The sequence below is a fragment of the Callorhinus ursinus genome, unplaced genomic scaffold (genome assembly GCF_003265705.2).
Source record: "Callorhinus ursinus isolate GAN/ISIS: 27379988/994484 unplaced genomic scaffold, GSC_fseal_2.0 scaffold2, whole genome shotgun sequence".
In the NCBI taxonomy this organism is placed as follows: Eukaryota; Metazoa; Chordata; class Mammalia; order Carnivora; family Otariidae; genus Callorhinus; species Callorhinus ursinus.
In genome coordinates this window covers 86,220,892-86,238,920 of record NW_027397064.1, presented here as the reverse complement: position 1 = coordinate 86,238,920, position 18,029 = coordinate 86,220,892, and the positions used below count along the sequence as shown (strand labels likewise).

Here is an 18,029-nt window from a genome sequence, read left to right as displayed (position 1 = left end):
GATGGTACAGGAGGGAGCATTAAAAAAAAATAAAACAGCTTTTTTGAACAGTCGGTTAAGCGACTGCCGTCGGCTCAGGTCATAATCCTGGAGTCCCGGGATCGAGTGCCGCATCGGGCTCCCCGCTCAGCGGGGAGTCTGCTTCTCCCTCCAACCCTCCACCCTCTCATGTGCTCTCTCTCTCTCTCTCTCTCATTGTCACTCTCTCAAATAAATAAATAAAAATCTTTAAAAAAAAAGAACACAACTATTTGGAAGGAGTAGACATGAAGAGGCAAAACCCACATTTTTATCATATAGAGCAAATGGTTTAAAAAAAAACAAACAAAAACTCTTTCGACTTTGGGAATCTCTCTCTAAAAAGCATTTCCTAGTTACTAGCCAACCCATGCCAATTATTTAAAGTTAATTCACTTGCCGTATCTTTTATGTCCACTGGGTAAATGATTCATTATGCCCACTGCTGCAGCACTCATAAACCAATACCCCTGCCTAGCTGGACAGGATCTGACCTATGACTGATGGGCAAGGACCTTGAAAATAAGAGACCAAAACCAAAACAAACAAAAATATTTCCAAGGACCTTGAAAATAAGAGACCTCTACAGGTACCAATATTGCCTATAAGGATGCCATCTACTGAACTACAGTACAAAGGTACACACAAAAGCAAATAAGAAAAGGAGAACCATAGAAGGTAATTCAATCCTTTGACCAGTATTTGTTTTTGATTTTCATTTCCCTATCTTTTCTTCAACTTCACCTCACGAAGGGGACAGTATAGGACTTCAATATGCCACAGTTCTGTAAGCAGGACAGAATTGTCTTTTAATCTTCTCTGGCATGACCACACCTAGCTTTATTGTAAACTCTTTCACACCTGTAATTCTTTGAAATGTTTGAGCAAGTTTCCTAAGCTGATGAAAACAGTGGCTTGATAGTTAAAAAGCGATTTTCAGTCTTGAGGTAAACAAATAAATAAATTCAGAAGAAATCCCCTTTGCTCTTTATTTTACTAATTCAGAGAGCAGAGGATAGGAAAATAAAACTGTGTTTTCATAACATTATTTTCATTTTTCTTAATGATTGCATTTTGTCTTCCTTGCCTTCATTTAACCTGAAGGTTGAGAAAAGGTAGAAAAGCACTAATTTCTTGCAATACCTGTAGTACATCTGGCATTATTACCATGATTTCCTGATCAATATTATCATTTCCATTTTTGTGATGAGGACTCTGACATTTCAAGAAATTAAGTTACCTGCCTAGGTGATTTAACTGAAGTAATTGAAGAACAGAATTTAAACTTGTCAAAATCTCGATTTTTTATATATTTACACATTTTCAATTTTAAGAGTATTGATAGTCTCCTTCTTTCAGAATTGCTCTTACAACCTTCATGAGCAATCATCACATATTGTAATGCAAGAGATATTTCCATCCACCAGTCTACTCCATAAGGGAGAATAAGCTGGGAGAAAAAGAAGTAAATACAGAGAAACTAAGTATGTTACTTTGTATTTGTTGTTTAATTTTAGGATTTTTGGGGGAGTGGGGGTTGAATCTTTTTGTTTAAATTTTAGCATCACAGGGGCACCTGAGTGGCTCAGTCATTTAAGCATCTGACTCTTGATTTCGGCTAAGGGTCATGAGATCCAGCCCTGCGTCGGGCTCTGTGCTGACAGGGGAGTCTGTTTGAGATTCTCTCTTTGCCTCTCCTTCTGCCCTTCCCCCTGTTCTCTCTCTCTCTCTCTTTCTCACTCTCTCTAAAAACAAATAAGTCTTTAAGAATAAATAAATAATAAATAAATAAATAAATAAATTTTAGCATCACTGAATGAAGACTGTTGCAGTTACTGTTTCAAGGTTATTTTATAGAATCACAGACTCTTTGGAAGAAAGGACATTTATTACATAAATTTAAAATATAATAACAGTTTTTTTTATCACTCAGTATTCTATTAGTGCTCAATTCAGATCAAAATATGATAACTTTAGGCTTAAATGTAGTTGTCTTTTCTATTTTCAATTAGGTAGCTTCATCATTTCCTAAAGTCATTTTCTCAGTCCCTAGTCACCTCATTATTGTTCTTATCATTCTGTAAACCCTTCCTCATTACTCTATTGATGTCACCTTCAGTATTATCTAGAAAACATATTTTGAAAATCTCCTTGCTAAATGCCTGATCTCCCCACAGAGAAGGAAATGTAATTTTCTTTATACGTTCTGGTTGGCATAAAAAGACAACTAGTCAAAAGTGATTTCAAAGCTCAAACGCTACCAGACTGAAATCATCATTTTAACTAAACACAGCATGCCAAAGAAAGCTACTGTAAGAGGACTAAAAACTTCAGAGAAAATTATATAAACCTGAATAATATTCAGTTGGTTTTATTATTCAATCTCTTCCTTCCCTTTCCTCTTTTTAAAAAAATACTTCTATTGTAATGATTGGAAGGTATGATAAAATCCACTGGATGGTAGTAAACTCCATCCCATAGGTCCAGAATAAGAAGGTTCTCTTGTTTTGAATGACTCACTGAAGAAAAAATAATCAGTTTAATTGTGGAAACAGCATTAAGCATCCAGAGATCTAAATGATGACCGCAATTATACAGTTAAGTCAGTTGGCTATAGTCCAGCCTTTTTTGCTTTGTTTTCAGAAAATTCGGATCACCTTTTAAAAACTTTTAATAAGCTTACAGTCCTGAAAAATGGAGATAGGGTTCAATGCTAAACATTACATTTAAAGAAAATAAATGGAAGGAACGCATGTTACTCTAAGTATCAGCAAGGGGACTAAACGTCTCTAGTCTCCAGAGAGAAGCAAATCAGTGAAACATGCAATACCACAGAGATCGCCTTCATCAGACCCATCTGGACAGTCCCTTCTCCCATTGCAGAGTTTCTCCGGCTGCAGGCAGGCTGAAGTGTCATTAGCACAAGGGTACTTGGGTGGTCCACATAAAAAACTGTCACAGTCATCTTCATCTGACTGATCTTCACAATCGATATCTCCATCACATATCCATGCTTTGTTGATGCATCTCCCTTAAGGAAACAGAAACATCATCCATTTGATTGTTGTAATTAAGTCACTGTCATAATGGATAGTCACTACCATCTTCAGTCAGAGGCAGAACTATGTGCTATTAGCAAGAAATCTATTTGCTGATAGTCTGACAGTTTATTTTCATGACCATATTTGAGTAGCTCTCACCCTCCTTGTTAAAGTGATCTTAGAGTTAAAGCCTTAATATTTTCCTCGGTTTCAAGTTATTGTCTGTGGACTAATTGAAAGTTTCATTATGATACCTTTAAAACAAACTTCAAACAAACATTTGTATATAAGTCCCTTTTAGAGACCTAAATTCAGGTAAATGTTATCAGTGTCTTTTGCAGCCCTAAATTTAAGAAAAGCAATTTATTTCACAGGAGAAAATGTCCTTCTGTTTACATTTATAACCCCAAGACCTCAACTCTTCCTCACACCTAGACATGTATATTCCCCTTCATAAAAGAATATAAAATGTTATTAAACATCTTGGTAGCGAAGGGATACACAGACAGAAGTTATGGAAATATGTTTTTCTTTATTGCCTTTGAAAGGGAAAAAATGATTATTTAGCCAGCAGTTTTAAAAAGTAATAATGTGAAATGCAGAGAAAGCAATGGCCACTGTCTTCGTCAATCTTTTTTGCACTCGAAATTATTCCTCCTTTCCAGAATGGTTACATTTTTTCTTCTAATTAATTATCTTTTCTGGATTATGCAATGTTAATGTGTAATGTGAATAAAAAATGGACTTGAAGATAAATACTGTTATTGGCTGACTGTATACACAACTCATAAAAGGAGTAGGGCAAATGAAAGGGAAAAGAAAAATACTAGATTGTATATGTCATAGAGTCTTTATATATTCAGATGTCTATGTCAACCTTAAAGGTTACTAAATTTTAAAATAATTAAGATATTGGTGAGGGACACCTGGGTGGCTCAGTTGGTTAAGTGTCTGCCTTCGGCTCACGTCATGATCCTAGGGTGCTGGGATCAAGTCCCGCATCGGGCTCCCTGCTCAGCGGGAAGCCCGCTTCTCCCTCTGCCTGCCGCTCCCCCTGCTTGTGCTCTCCCTCTCTCTCTTTCTGCAGATAAATGAATAAAATCTTTAAAAAAATAAAAATAAATAAAATATTGATGAAAGGATGTTTCATTTGCAGAAATACATAATTTTCCATACTATTAAGTCAAATAAGAAAAAAAAGCAGAAATGATCAGTTCCATAGTTAATATATATGCATTTCATAATCAACATTAATTATTGATGAAAACACTCTTAAAATAAGAAATGATGGATACTTCACTGATCAATTTGATATAAATAGAAAAACATTATAAATTTTTGCTTTACATCATAAATAAAATTAACAGTGTTATTATATTATTCTGGAGATACTATCTAATATAATTAGATAACAGAAATAATGAGGTATAAAATTAGAAAAGTATCATTACATGCAAGTTAATATAATCATATAATCATAAAATCAATAAAAACTAATAAAGAAGCATAAGAAACTAAGAATTCAAAAAATAGATAGCTAGTTTCAAAAATTACACAGAAATCTGTAGGTTTTATATCTCAACCAACTATAGTAGAAGATGGATTTAAAAATCTACCATAAAACAAAGTATTTAGGTTAAACTACACAAGAACTGTATAGAATTTATATGAAGAAAATTTAAAAGTCTACAAACAAACCCAAAAGAAGTCTTGGATAAAGATACAGTTTGGTCTTAGAGAAGATTTAGAGCTGTAAAATATTTTCCCTCAAATTAATCCCAATAAAATAGTAACAATATTATTACAATCCTATAAGCTTATCCTAAATTTAAGAAAATAAAAATGCAAATAACATTTGAAGTCTTCAAAAAAAGAGAAGAAAGTTGATGAGTAAGAACTGTAAATGCCAACTATTTAGAAGTATTTTAAAGTACCAGTAGTCAAAATATTTTTTAAAGAATATCAATCAACACATCAACAATTGAATAGAATATTAGCCCGGTGATGGGTTTAAGGAGGGCACATACTGCATGGAGCACTGGGTGTTATACGAAAACAATGAAATCATGGAACACAACATCAAAAACTAATGATGTACTGTATGGTGACTAACATAACATAATAAAATTAAATTAAATTAAAAAAAAGAATACAGTTATCAAATACCCCAAAATTGGCTGTTCAAAATATTAAAGATAATGGAATTACAAAATTGGTGATGTTAGGAACACTGCTTAGACATCTGGAGGGAAAAAAAAAAAGCTGAATCTTGATCCTTACACTAAAATATATTCTAAGTAGATCAAAGAAGTAATCATTTTAAAATAATAATAATTGCACACACATTCTAGAATAAAATAGATATGAAAACCAAACAACAAAAACTTGAAATGTTCATTACACACAAATCCAGAAAACATAAAGGACAAATTTATAAGCTTAATTTCATAAGTACTTTTAATTCCACATTGTAACAATATAGTCTACCTATAAATTCAACACAAAATTGATGAACGAGAAAAAAATTTATTATTTTTGAAAAAGGGGCTTTTTTTCTTTAAAATATAGAAGGCTCTTACAAATAAATAAAATAAAGATCAATAAACCAATACAATTGCAAAATTCACAATGAATCAATAATGACTTACAAATGTACGATGATCAAAAATATCTTTTGATGAAAAACTAAGCTAAAACAGCAATTTGATACCATTTTTTTCCTCTATCAGATTGGTTCAATCTATCAGATTGGTTTAGATTAAAAAATTGGATAATACAAGGATAGATTTGACAAAGTTGTGTGCAACATCCCCAATGTTGAGGGGGCTACATAATTGGAATAATCTGTCTAGAGCAATGTTATGAAATCTAGCAAATAAAAAATGCATCAATTCTTCATCGGAGTAATTCTAATTTTAGTTTTTTTCATTAACAGGTTTGCCCAAATGCACACAGATGCAATACAAAGACGTGTTGCTGCTTCGCATATATTAGCAAAAGACTGATAACAGTTTATATCATTATTGCAAGACTGGTGACATCAATTACAATGCATCCATGCATTGAAATTATACACTTGAGTGAGAAAGAATGAGATAATGCCGCACAAGGTAATATAACACAATCTCCAAAACATATCAATAAAAAAGGCACAAAGCCAAGTATATAGTAGGTTTTCTTATATCTTAGAAGATATTTATGTGATTACCAATATCTAGAACAATAATTCCATACACATATCAATATAGGTATATGGACAGGTTTGTCTCTGCATGAATTCTTTCTGGGAGGTTACGTAAGAAATAGCTAACAATGATTGCCTCTGCTGAGGAAGACTTGAAGTGCTGGAAAACTAGACTAGGAAAGGAAAATTTTTCACTGAATCCATTTGTGCTATTTATTTTCCTTCTACCATATTTCTGCATGACTTCCCCCCCCAAAAAATAGCTCATTTTTAAAATGATGGTGATATGTATACACATGTGCCATAAAGTGTGATAGTTTCTACAGATGCATGATGAAAATTCTATGTTGAAGTGACTCTGACTTACACTTCCCTGGGAACTTTAGGAAATATAAGGAAGTCCTAACACCCATTCCCTGTCACCAAAGAGTTTATAATCTAGTTAACAAGACAAAGTCAATGCATAACATATAGTTTTAGTCTAAATTATGGCATTTTGCACTTAAGTAATAAATTGTAGGGAGTCATCTGCAAGTATAATAGAATGAAAGGAGAATTCAAGAGTAATAGAGCACTTTCTATTTTTGTTTGGTAAATCAAGATGTGATTTCCTTTCCTTCCTTCCTTCCTTCCTTCCTTCCTTCCTTCCTTCCTTCCTTCCTTCCTTCCTTCCTTCTTTCCTTCCTTCCTTCCTTCTTTCTTTCTTTTTTTCAGATATCACTAATTTACCATGACATGCTTAGTTGCTGATTCCAGATTAATCTTAGTATTGTTTCAACAAACCTGTCCATAAACCACTATCAAGCTTTTAGATTCTGAAGAGCAGTAAAACCTATTTTCTATCCCTGACGTAAATGCTGCCTGGAAAATGTAAAGGAAAATCGTATTCAAATGAGTAGTGATTGTAACTCAGACTACGTTACCAGAGATATGAATAAACATCTTAGACAAAATTTACAAGTTTAAATAGCTCTCTCCTCTCTGATTTTCAGGGGATGTTTGAAATGTATTTGCTTCCCCTTTCTTATTTGTTTGGTTTTAATTCTTGCAAAAATGTGGATTAAAAGGACATACCAGGTATAAGTTTAAATTTCTAATTCATGACAATTAATTGGGGAAAACCTAAAAGCAAATGATCATAGTAAGTAGGGGTAAAGAGTGTTGATTTTTACTTGATTCATATTAAGACAAATCCTTACATAGCCAAGTCATTGGATGTAATATTTTGAAAGAATAAATATTACAAATTTCCTTGTTTAATCTCCCTCTTCTATATATTAGAAACTTGAGACTTAGGGCAAATTTGTATTATGAAAATGAAATGAAGATTAATAATATTAAACTGTGTTATGGAAAATATAAAATATCCAATATCTAAAAAAACAAAATTTTAAAAATAATTTTTAAATGTTCACATTTAAGTTCAAATAACCAAGTCAATTACTTTGTCTTTACTAATTATACTTTAAAACTATATGCTGAAAATAGGTGTTTGTTATCAAGTTAAGTTTTTACATAATCTTTTCTATTTATATATAGAGAGATATAGATTATATATAAATATAATCAATTTATAATGATGTTTTCTATTGATAACTATATGTGCCAGAATATTATGGAAACTGCAGTTTTGCCCTTTAAGCAAAGAGAATAGGAATGGCCAAGTAACAAAACAGCAACAAACAGAAATAATGATCAGTATGTTGGTATCATCATAGTGAAATCACACATACATGCAAACATAAACACACACACACACACACACATATACACACTCAGGACATTATAAGAACTATTTTTATTTGTGTTACCTTGAAATATATAGTTTAGGATAAAAGTCAGTACAAAGTCAACAGCTACAGGGAAACTAAGAGTTTCTGGAATCATTAGAAATTGTACTGCTTTACCAAAATAAATTTATATGATTAATTCTAGAGTTACTCTTTCTCTATAAAATTATTTTGGCCTTTTTAAAAAATAGATTTATCATTTTGTAAATGCTTGACTCATTTTTATCTTAATAAAAGACATCATATGTTATAACAGGATAATTTTGGTTCTGGGATGTGATTGGCAGTTAATATTAAGAATATGAGTATGGGTGTGTTTGGGTGGCTCAGTTGGTTGGGTATCCAACTCTTGATTGACTCAGGTCATGATCTCAGGTCCTGGGATTGAGCCCTGTGTCAGGCTTTGTGCTCAGCAGGGAGTCTGCTTGAGGATTTCTTTCCCTCTCTCCCTCCCCCACTTGCACTCTCTCTCTTTCTCGAGTAAATAAATAAATCTTAAAAAAAAAAAAGAATATGGGTATGAAAAGAAGTGAATCTTTGAGAAAATCCAAATGGGTTTACTCAATATAAGCATAATGTCTTTTTATTTTTATTTTTATTTTTATTTATTTATTTATTTTTAAAGATTTTATTTATTTATTTGAGAGAGAGAGTGAGAGAGAGAGAGCACGAGAGGGAAGAGGGTCAGAGGGAGAAGCAGATTCCCTGCCGAGCAGGGAGCCCAATGTGGGACTCGATCCTGGGACTCCAGGATCATGACCTGAGCCGAAGGCAGTCGCTTAACCACCTGAGCCACCCAGGCTCCCCAAGCATAATGTCTTTTTAAATTTCAATCTTTTAAAAAAAGTTTACGCTACTGAACTTTAACACTACATACATATTATTTCTCTAACAATGTTGGCTTCAATTCAACTCAGCAATTATTTATTGAGTATAATGTGTTTGCCTAGCTACTGAAAAATATAGAAAGATGGGAAAGACAAATTTCTGACCTTGTGGAGCAATAAGTCTAGTAGTGACAAAGGTTCTACACTGAACATATATATATATATATATATATATATATATATATATATATATATAAAGAATAAGATAAAAGCCATGTAACAATCACAGAGTGCCATGGAATTTCAAAATGGTAGAAAATATAAATGACTGGAAGGTTGAGAACAAGATTTACTGAGATGTTATCAGAAAGGGGTCTTGAAGGGTGCCAGTGAATATTACATACGGAAATAGAAAAAAAATCATATAGGTAGCTGACTAAAGTATACAGTCTTAATACATGCTTTGCAAAACAAAAGGCAAGTAAAGCAGAAAAAGAGATAATTTAATAGCATGCTGATTACTCTTACTACTCAATAGGAATGTGTCAAAGATTCCAAAGGAATCTTCAATGGAAAATTATAGGGGTCAGCCCCAATCTACCATCACTTTTGGAAAAACAGTCAATCATAAGAAGGGACTGTACAAGTATGACACTGTCTCCCTCTTTTTCCCTAGTCATCCATTCCCCCTATTCAGAGACAAACATTGATAACAAGTTCTTGTGAATTCTCTAGAAATATGTTTTTATTATAAAATACTTTTATAAAAAAAGTGTTATATACTATGCTCCCTATTGTTTTCCTTCACTTTCCTCTCAACACTTAATCAGAAGAAATGTCCATGACCATGTATTACAGTGATTTCCAAACTTTAAAGTTGCTGCAAGGTATTCTACTGTATGGATATACCATAATGTTCCCAGTTAGTGCACTATTTTGGCCTATTTAGGTTGTTTGTGACACTTAGCTATTAAAAACAATTTAGCAATGAATAGCAGTATCAAAGCTGTTCAACATCATATGTCATTAAGGAAATGTAAATTAAAACAACAATGAGATATCACCTCACACCTATTAGAATGATGAAAAACCAAAATACTGATACAACAAATGCTGATGAGATATGGAGCAATAAGAACTCCTCATTCATTGCTGGTGGGAATGTAAAATTGTTTGGCCACTCTGGAAGACAGTATGGCAGCTTCTTAAAAAATTAAACACATTTTTACCGTATGATGCAGCAATTGTGCTCTGTGGTATTTACTTAAATGAGTTGAAAATTTGTTCTACACAAAAACCTTTACACAGATATTTATAGTAGATGTTTATATCATAATTGCCAAAACTTGGAAACAACCAAGATACCTTTCAGTAGATGAATGGATAAAAAAAAAAAAAGTGGTACATCAGACAATGGGATATTATTCATTGTTAAAAAGAAATGAGCTCTCAAGTCATGAAAGAACATGGAGGGAAATTAAATGCATATTGCTAAGTGAAAGAAGAAGCCAGTCTGAAAAGGTTACATACTAATGATTCCAACTATATCATATCTGGAAACAGCAAAAGTACAGAGACAGTAAAAACATCAGTGGTTTCCAGGGGTTGGGGATATGAATAGGCAGAGCACAGAGGATTTTTAGGGCAGCAAAACCACTCTGTATGATACTATGGTGGCACATGGCATATCATTACACATTTGTCCAAATCCATAGTTTGTACAACACCAAGAGTAAATTCTAATGTAAACTACGAACTTTGGGTGATGTGTCAAAGTAGGAATGCAAGTTCATCAACTGTAATAAATCATTCTGTTGTGGGATGTTGTTAGTAAAGGAAGTTTTGTGTGTGTAGGGGTAACAGGGGGTACATGGGAACTCTGTTGTTTCCTCTCACTTTTATTATGAACCTAAAACTGTTCTAAAAATTAAGTCTACTAAAAAAAAAGGCTTTCACAGAAATTTAATTGTGCAGTATATCCCATTGTCATTCAGTTCTAAATATTTAAATATATATCTATATATAGATATATATAGATAGATATTACGGTTTCTTTATTAATCTGTTGATAAGTTTGAAGTATGATTTTAGTTTTGAAATTCATGGTCTTCTAATCTTTTTTTAAAGATTCTATTTCTTTATTTGAGGGGGGCAGGGGGAGGGGCAGAGGAAGAGGGAGAAGTACATTTTGCACTGAGCAGGGAGCCTGATGCAGGGCTCGATCCCAGGACCCTGGGATCATGACCTGAGCCAAAGACAGACATTTAATCAACTAAGCCACCCAGGTGCCCTGGCTTTCTAATCCTTCTGATTCTGAATTCTAATTTGACTTTTGTGTATGGAGAATGCTTTCTGTACATTGTCAATTATTTGGGGGTATAGGTAAGGGTATCTATATACTTACTGAATTAAGTTTATTGAATGCATTATTCAAATCTTTAAAAAATATAATTTAAATGAATATCTTTGTACACATCACCCCTCCAATGCATTAAGTATATTTGTAGGATAAAGTCTTAGAGGTGGAATTGTGAAAGTGTACTTACATTTTTAAACATAGATACATATTGCTAAATGGCCTTCCTTATAGTTTCATCAATATTTACTGATATCAGTGTCTGCTTCATCTACTGTCACCAAAATAGGGTATTATTGGTTTTGTTAATAATCACCAATCTGATTTTGGAAAAAAAAATGCAGGGACGCCTGGGTGGCTCAGTTGGTTAAGCGTCTGTCTTCAGCTCAGGTCTTGATCCCAGGGCTCCTTGCTCATCAGGGAGCCTGCTTCTCCCTCTGCCTGCCTCTCTCTCCCTCTGACAAAATAAATAAATAAAATCTTAAAAAAAAAAAGGAAAGAAAAAAATGCAATCCTACTAAAGACTTGACTTTCTCTCATGGGTGAGGGTGATTGACTTTTCACTTGTTTAACGGACTTTTGTATTTCATTTTCTGTGAACTCTGCCCACTTTTATATGGGTAGTTGGTCTTTTAAAAAAAATGATACCAAAGAGTTATTATGTATCAGAATATATAATTATTTATGATATGTGTTGCAAATATTCCCCCCATTTATTCTATATTAACTACTTTCTTCAGTTTGGGACCATATTCACTTTTAAAGAGAGGAGGATTTTTTTTTCATAGAGAATTATTCATTTAATATTTGTTAGATTTGTTCATGCTTTGTCTAGAATGGTGGTAGTAATGGTCATCAGAGACAAAGTTTATAATTTTTGTGTGTATGGGAGGCACTAACTTTGGGGAGTTATAAAACCAATACTATGTTGCTTAAAAGAATAGCTTAAAAGATTTTATTCCTTTTGAATGCTCTGGAGGAGATGAAACAGCACTTTAACAATGTTACTTAGATATCTGGTAGAAGTTTTCTACTGGACTTGGAGCTTTTGGAAGAATGATGAGAGGGGACAGATAAATTGATTTTTTCTTTATTGTTATAAAATAAATCACCTACACTTTTAGAATAAATTGTGAAATGCATATTTATGAATGCATGATTTTATTAAGACAAGTTTTTTATTAATTTCTATGACACTGCATAGTTTCTTTAATTTGTATAAATTTTTAGCATCTCTAATTAATTTCACATTCTCATTTACACACTGGATTTTCAGTATGTTTTCTTTATTAGGTCAGTTAACATATTAGCAATTTTGGTTATTCTCTCAAAAACCTAATTCTTGAATTTTCAAATCATGCTATTTTTCTTTCTCTTTTCTAAATTTAAAAATTAATCTGTTTTTCCTGTTTTCCTTTGGTTTGTTGTTATGTCTGAACTTCTTGAGTTAGATGTTGCACTAGTCGGGATAAGATGAGCTGCAGTAACAAACTAAAACCTGTATATATGCTCTTTAGACCCATAATTTAAAAGGTCACTGGGATAGGAAAAAAAAAGAGCTCACTTTCTAGCTTAAGTGCCTTAGCACAGAAATGATATAGTTCATTGGGTAGAGCTAGTCAGCTGGCCCCAATCTAATGGCAAGAGAGTTGAAAAATAAAGCGAAGGAGAATTGGTGAATACTGTCTCTCCTACATATTGTTAAAAAATATTTTTTAAAAAATTTTAATGTGAATATAGGTACTAAAAAGTCTTAGAGCAGTTTTAACCTTTAACAAATTTAAAAATATAAATGTTACAAGCATAAATATTATTTGAAAGTTTATCTAAATTTATTATACTTTTGTAAATGGAGTTTTAATTACATGAAATTTTGTAAATTTAGAATATAACACTTTTAACATTAACATTTTTTGTTTCAGGTCCTCTAGTTGAAGATGGCAACTACTAGAAACTATTAGAAAAAAACTTAAACATTCGGCGCCTGGGTGGCTGTCGTTAAGCGTCCGCCTTCGGCTCAGGTCATGACCCCAGGGTCCTAGGATCGAGCCCCACATCGGGCTCCCTGCTTAACAGGAATCCTGCTTTTCCCTCTCCCAATCCCCCTGCTTGTGTTCCCTCTCCCGCTGTGTCTCTCTCTGTTAAATAAATAAATAATCTTTAAAAAAAATATAAAAAAAACTTAAACATTCATTATTTAAGATTCACAAAACTAACAATGTGTTAAATATAAATAAAGTTTCAGATGATGTTTTTGGTGATTTTATAGCATTTATACTTCTGAAGTTATTAAAGGTTAAAACATCACTAAGAGTTTGGGACATCACATAAAAATGTGCAAAGTTACGAATTTTTCCTTTCAGCAATGCTTTATTTATATTCCATATGTTCTGATATGTACAAATCTTTATTTTCTAAAATTTCTACAACTTCAGTTTGATTCCCTCTAAAATTAAGATAATGAGTGTTTTTATTATTAAAGTTCCAAATGCAAGGGTGGTTTTACCTTCATAATTATTAGATTTATTATACTATGATCAGGAAATTCTATCTGCATCACTTCTACTTCTTGGAATTTATGGAAGTTGTTTGTGACAATAAATGCTTATTTTTAAAAAATATTTCATGAGCCTTATAAAAGAAGTTCATTTTTTTACCTCTAAGAATAGAATTATATTTTTATTAATTTGCTCTAAGCATTAATTCTTTAGATCTTCTACATTCTTACTTATTTTTATTCCATTTGATTTTTCATGGGCTAGAATAAATGAGTAAAATTTCTTGCTTCTAATATGGTTTTCTTATTGTGGTTCCTATAATTTTTGTTATACAAAAGTTGATAGTATATTATTTAATGTAAGATATTTAGACTGCAAAATCTTTGTTGAAGATTGCCGTTTTATCATTAAATTGTTTGGTTGGTTTTGTTGTTGTTGTTGTTAATCTCATCAATATTTTATTCTGTTCCCTAAACTTATCTTTCTCATTTTCTCACTAAATCTTATTTTCTTATTGCCTTAATAATTTTCTTACTAAGACTTTACGTGGAAAAATGCCAAGCACTTTGTATGACTAATTATCTGGAATAATATTCTACCTGGGTATCGAATATTAGCCTGTAAGTGTTTTTCCCTCAGCTTCTTATTATTCCATTTTCTTGTGGCATTTCTTAGTATTTTCTTAGATAATCTGATTTTCTTAGTGGTAGTTTCAGTATCTGATGATCTGCAATTTCAAAATGACTTATTGAAGTTTGGGTTAATTTCATTAATTTTACCCAAAAGTCTGAATGTACTTCTTTATGAGGAATCAAGTTCTTCAATTTAGGGAAAACTTAGTTATTGTGTGTGTGTGTGTGTGTGTGTGTGTGTTTGTGTGTGTCTTTTCTGTTAATACCTATATTCTCTCATGGAATTTCTTTAAGTTGTAGCTTCCAACATAAACCTGAACTGCTTTTTCTTTTTTTATTTCTCTTCTTTTTTTCTGTGATGTTTCTGAGTAAACTGTACATTATTATTTTCCAATTTGTTTTCTCTGTGTCCAGCCTAGAGTTTATTTGCAGTTCCATGTTGGTATATCTCATTCTCAAGTCTAATAGGCATCATTTTCCACCATTTTCTGTTACAATTATTCTGCTCATATTTATATCAATATATTATATACCTCTGTAACTTTAGGGATATTCTTTTCCATTTTTTTTTCTCTTTGAGGATCTCAAACATACTTATTTTAATTCTTTTTTTTAGATCTGTCATTTAAACATCTCATTTTCACTTAATCTTGAGTAAATTCATCTTATGATTGATTTTTGATGGCTGATTTTAAGAGATGGTTTTCTTCATGGATTTTAGAAATTTCTTTTCAATCTCATCTTGGATAGGAGTTTTCAATTTTCTCTCTGACTTTATGTGTTTACTCATCACGGGTATTGCTGCTTCTAGTTCAACCCACTCCATCACTGCCCCCCATGTATTCAAAAATACATCCTGTATTTGTCTTTTTATCACTTTCAGTCCCTGAGCTAGCCAGAGGCTTGGCATGATTGCCATGCCTATGTCCTCCCATCTCTCCAGGCACACAACTTCATTTAAGTAACCATCCTAGGAAGCAACCAGCAGTAATTTTCCCCCCTCTTTTGAAAAGCAAAGGAATCCCATTCCAGTTTCTGATTTTCAGCAGTGAGCCTGGCTTCAGTCCCCAACTTCATGTGGGACAACTTTATTTCCCATTAAACCTAAGATCTGAACACCTGTTCATCTCTACTGGCCTCCAAATCCAATCCAATCAGGCATCCAGATTCAACCCAGCTCACCATTTGTTATTCTATTTTATTTCAGTTCATCAGAGATATATTTTGTCAATATGACCATATTTCTCTCATTTTCTTCTGTTCTATCATCATCTTTATGTGTTTTTAACAAAGTGTGAACTTAAAATTACATCTTTATGAATTTTTTTCTTATGCCTTCTTAATGACATTAGAGTAGTTCATTGTGTGAATGCACTATAATTATTAAGTAGTTCCCCTAATGATGAGAAATTCACTATTTCTAGTTTGGGGGCTATTAAAACAAAATGTTGCACTGAAAATCTTTCTGTATATATATTCACATACTCCTGCTGTTTTTTTTAAGATTTTATTTATTTATTTGAGAGAGAGTGAGAGAGTGCACAAGATAGGTGAGGGTCAGAGGGAGTAGCAGACTTCATGCTGAGCGGGGAGCCCCATGAGGGACTTGATCCTGGGACTCTGGGATCATGACCTGAGCCGAAGGCAGATGCTTAACTGACTGAGCCACCCAGGCGCCCTATGCCTTCTGTTCATTACATGAATATCTCGAAGTGAGAAGTTTGGGCCAAATTTATATTCTTACCAACAGCTGGAGGTCCTATTTTCCCCATAATCTTGCCATCATTGTATAATATCAAATATTTATTTTCTTTTGTCCAATATGAAGAATGCATCTCTGGGTTTCTTTTCCATGAGAGGTAGACATGAAATTTCTTCCCCTGATTCCTCAACAATAATATAACTGCAACTTACTGGTCTGGGTGTGAGGGACCAGATATGAGAGAGTGTAGTTCTTGGTCAAAGGTAGGTACTTTGAAATTAGAAGCTCTTAAATATTTATTTATTTATTTATTTATTTATTTATTTATTTATTTTTATTTATTTATTTACTTAGAAGCTCTTAAATATTAATGATTGTACAATATTTTAATTTAGCTCACATTCTCTTCTTCAAAAGAATAAAGTAATTTATTAATGTGTCTAGACTTTTACTCTAATAGATGGCAATTTATGTATAAAAGAAAAGCCACTGTAACCACCAAATGTAAACTGATTACCCTGAAAACTTTTAAATGTTTAAGATAGCATTTGGAAGTCTTAAAAAAATAAATATGACCCCTGAATTCAGCATCTTGGGTAGTTTAAAGGTCTTTTAGCTTGTAAGGCTTCTAATTTAAACTGTTAAGAACAAATACTACATTTGATCTTAGCCAAAAGGCCAAGAAGAGATTGGGTTACTAATTAAACTAAAGTAAACTTAAAAATATCAGAAACATTATAGACATGTACATATATTCAGTCTAATATTTATATATGTGGTTCTCTTTAATGTCTGCAATATTCATAAATATGCATATGTAATTATGAGTTATGACTCCTCAAATAGTTTGATATATTGTGATTTAGTATACTTAAGCCACAGATTAAATTAGAATCAGATTGATGGTTAAACTATTACCTTTCACATTTTGCTTTTATTTTTTATTCTATTTATTTTTATTTGTGTGTGTGTGAGAGAGAGGACTTCAGCTCTACTCTTTCAGCAAATTTCAGTTATACAGTACAGGATTATCAACTATAGTCACCATGTTATACTGTATTTCCCTCTGATAATGCAACATAAATTTTATTTCAGTTCTGCTTTTTTTTACATTAAATTTTGGTTTACATGATGACTATTTGATACATATATGTGATGTTTCATTAAAAACACTATTAAATGGATAATCCAAATTTCAAGTCAACACACATAAAACTGTCTCTCAGAATCCAATTTTCCAGAGATACCCAGGGTATGGAATCAAAATACACTATCCCCCAAATATGCTACTTTTACATAAGGATTATTTTCAGCCGAAAGCATTTGAAGTTCAACAGATGTAGAAAGAAGCCTTCCCATAGTTTCCCTAATCTGACTATAAGCATAAAACTTCTGAGAAATGAGGACTGCCATAAATCCTTTTGTAGAGAAGTTTTATGGCCATGGAGAAAATAGAAAATCAGTCACAATGGACCTGCACACATTTTATTAACTAGCCCTTATCGTCTATTAGTTCCCCCATATATTTACCTACCTACAACTTGCCATCCCTATAAACTCAAAGTCCTTTTCCTTTCTTTTCTCACCTTTCCACAAATTTACCATTATTTGCTAAGATTCTATATAAGCCCAAGTTCCAGCCACCCCCTGGAGTTACTCATCACTGAGTTTTCCCACATGCGTGATGTATGTATATATAAACTTGTTTTTTTCTTTCTTTTCTTATTAATCTATCTGTTGTCTGTCTAATTTAAAGGGCCCCAGCCAATGAATCTAATGTGGGTATAGAAAAAGGTTTTTTTCTCCTTACATTATTATTTAACATGTTATTCATCTATTACATTCCAATCAATACAGTATGTTCCAAAAAGATAATTTCTAAATTTAAAGTCACATTTTTTAACCAATAACCCCCAAACTAAGACACTTAATGTAACAATTGAAAAGAGTCACATAATTGTGAAAAATATTGTTGGAAAAG

General features: G+C 32.4%; 1 protein-coding gene and 1 pseudogene across 1 annotated transcript in view; both read right to left on the bottom strand.

Moving 5' to 3' along the window:
- LRP1B (LDL receptor related protein 1B) overlaps nucleotides 1-18,029 on the bottom strand; it is a 1,894,461-nt gene that overhangs the window by 665,897 nt on the left and 1,210,535 nt on the right. Inside the window, exon 22 of the mRNA XM_073905704.1 lies at nucleotides 2,849-3,049. Within this exon, the coding sequence (XP_073761805.1) occupies nucleotides 2,849-3,049 (201 nt within the window). The remainder of the gene's footprint in view (nucleotides 1-2,848; nucleotides 3,050-18,029) is intronic.
- Nucleotides 16,598-16,738, bottom strand: LOC112813131 (U2 spliceosomal RNA; annotated as a pseudogene).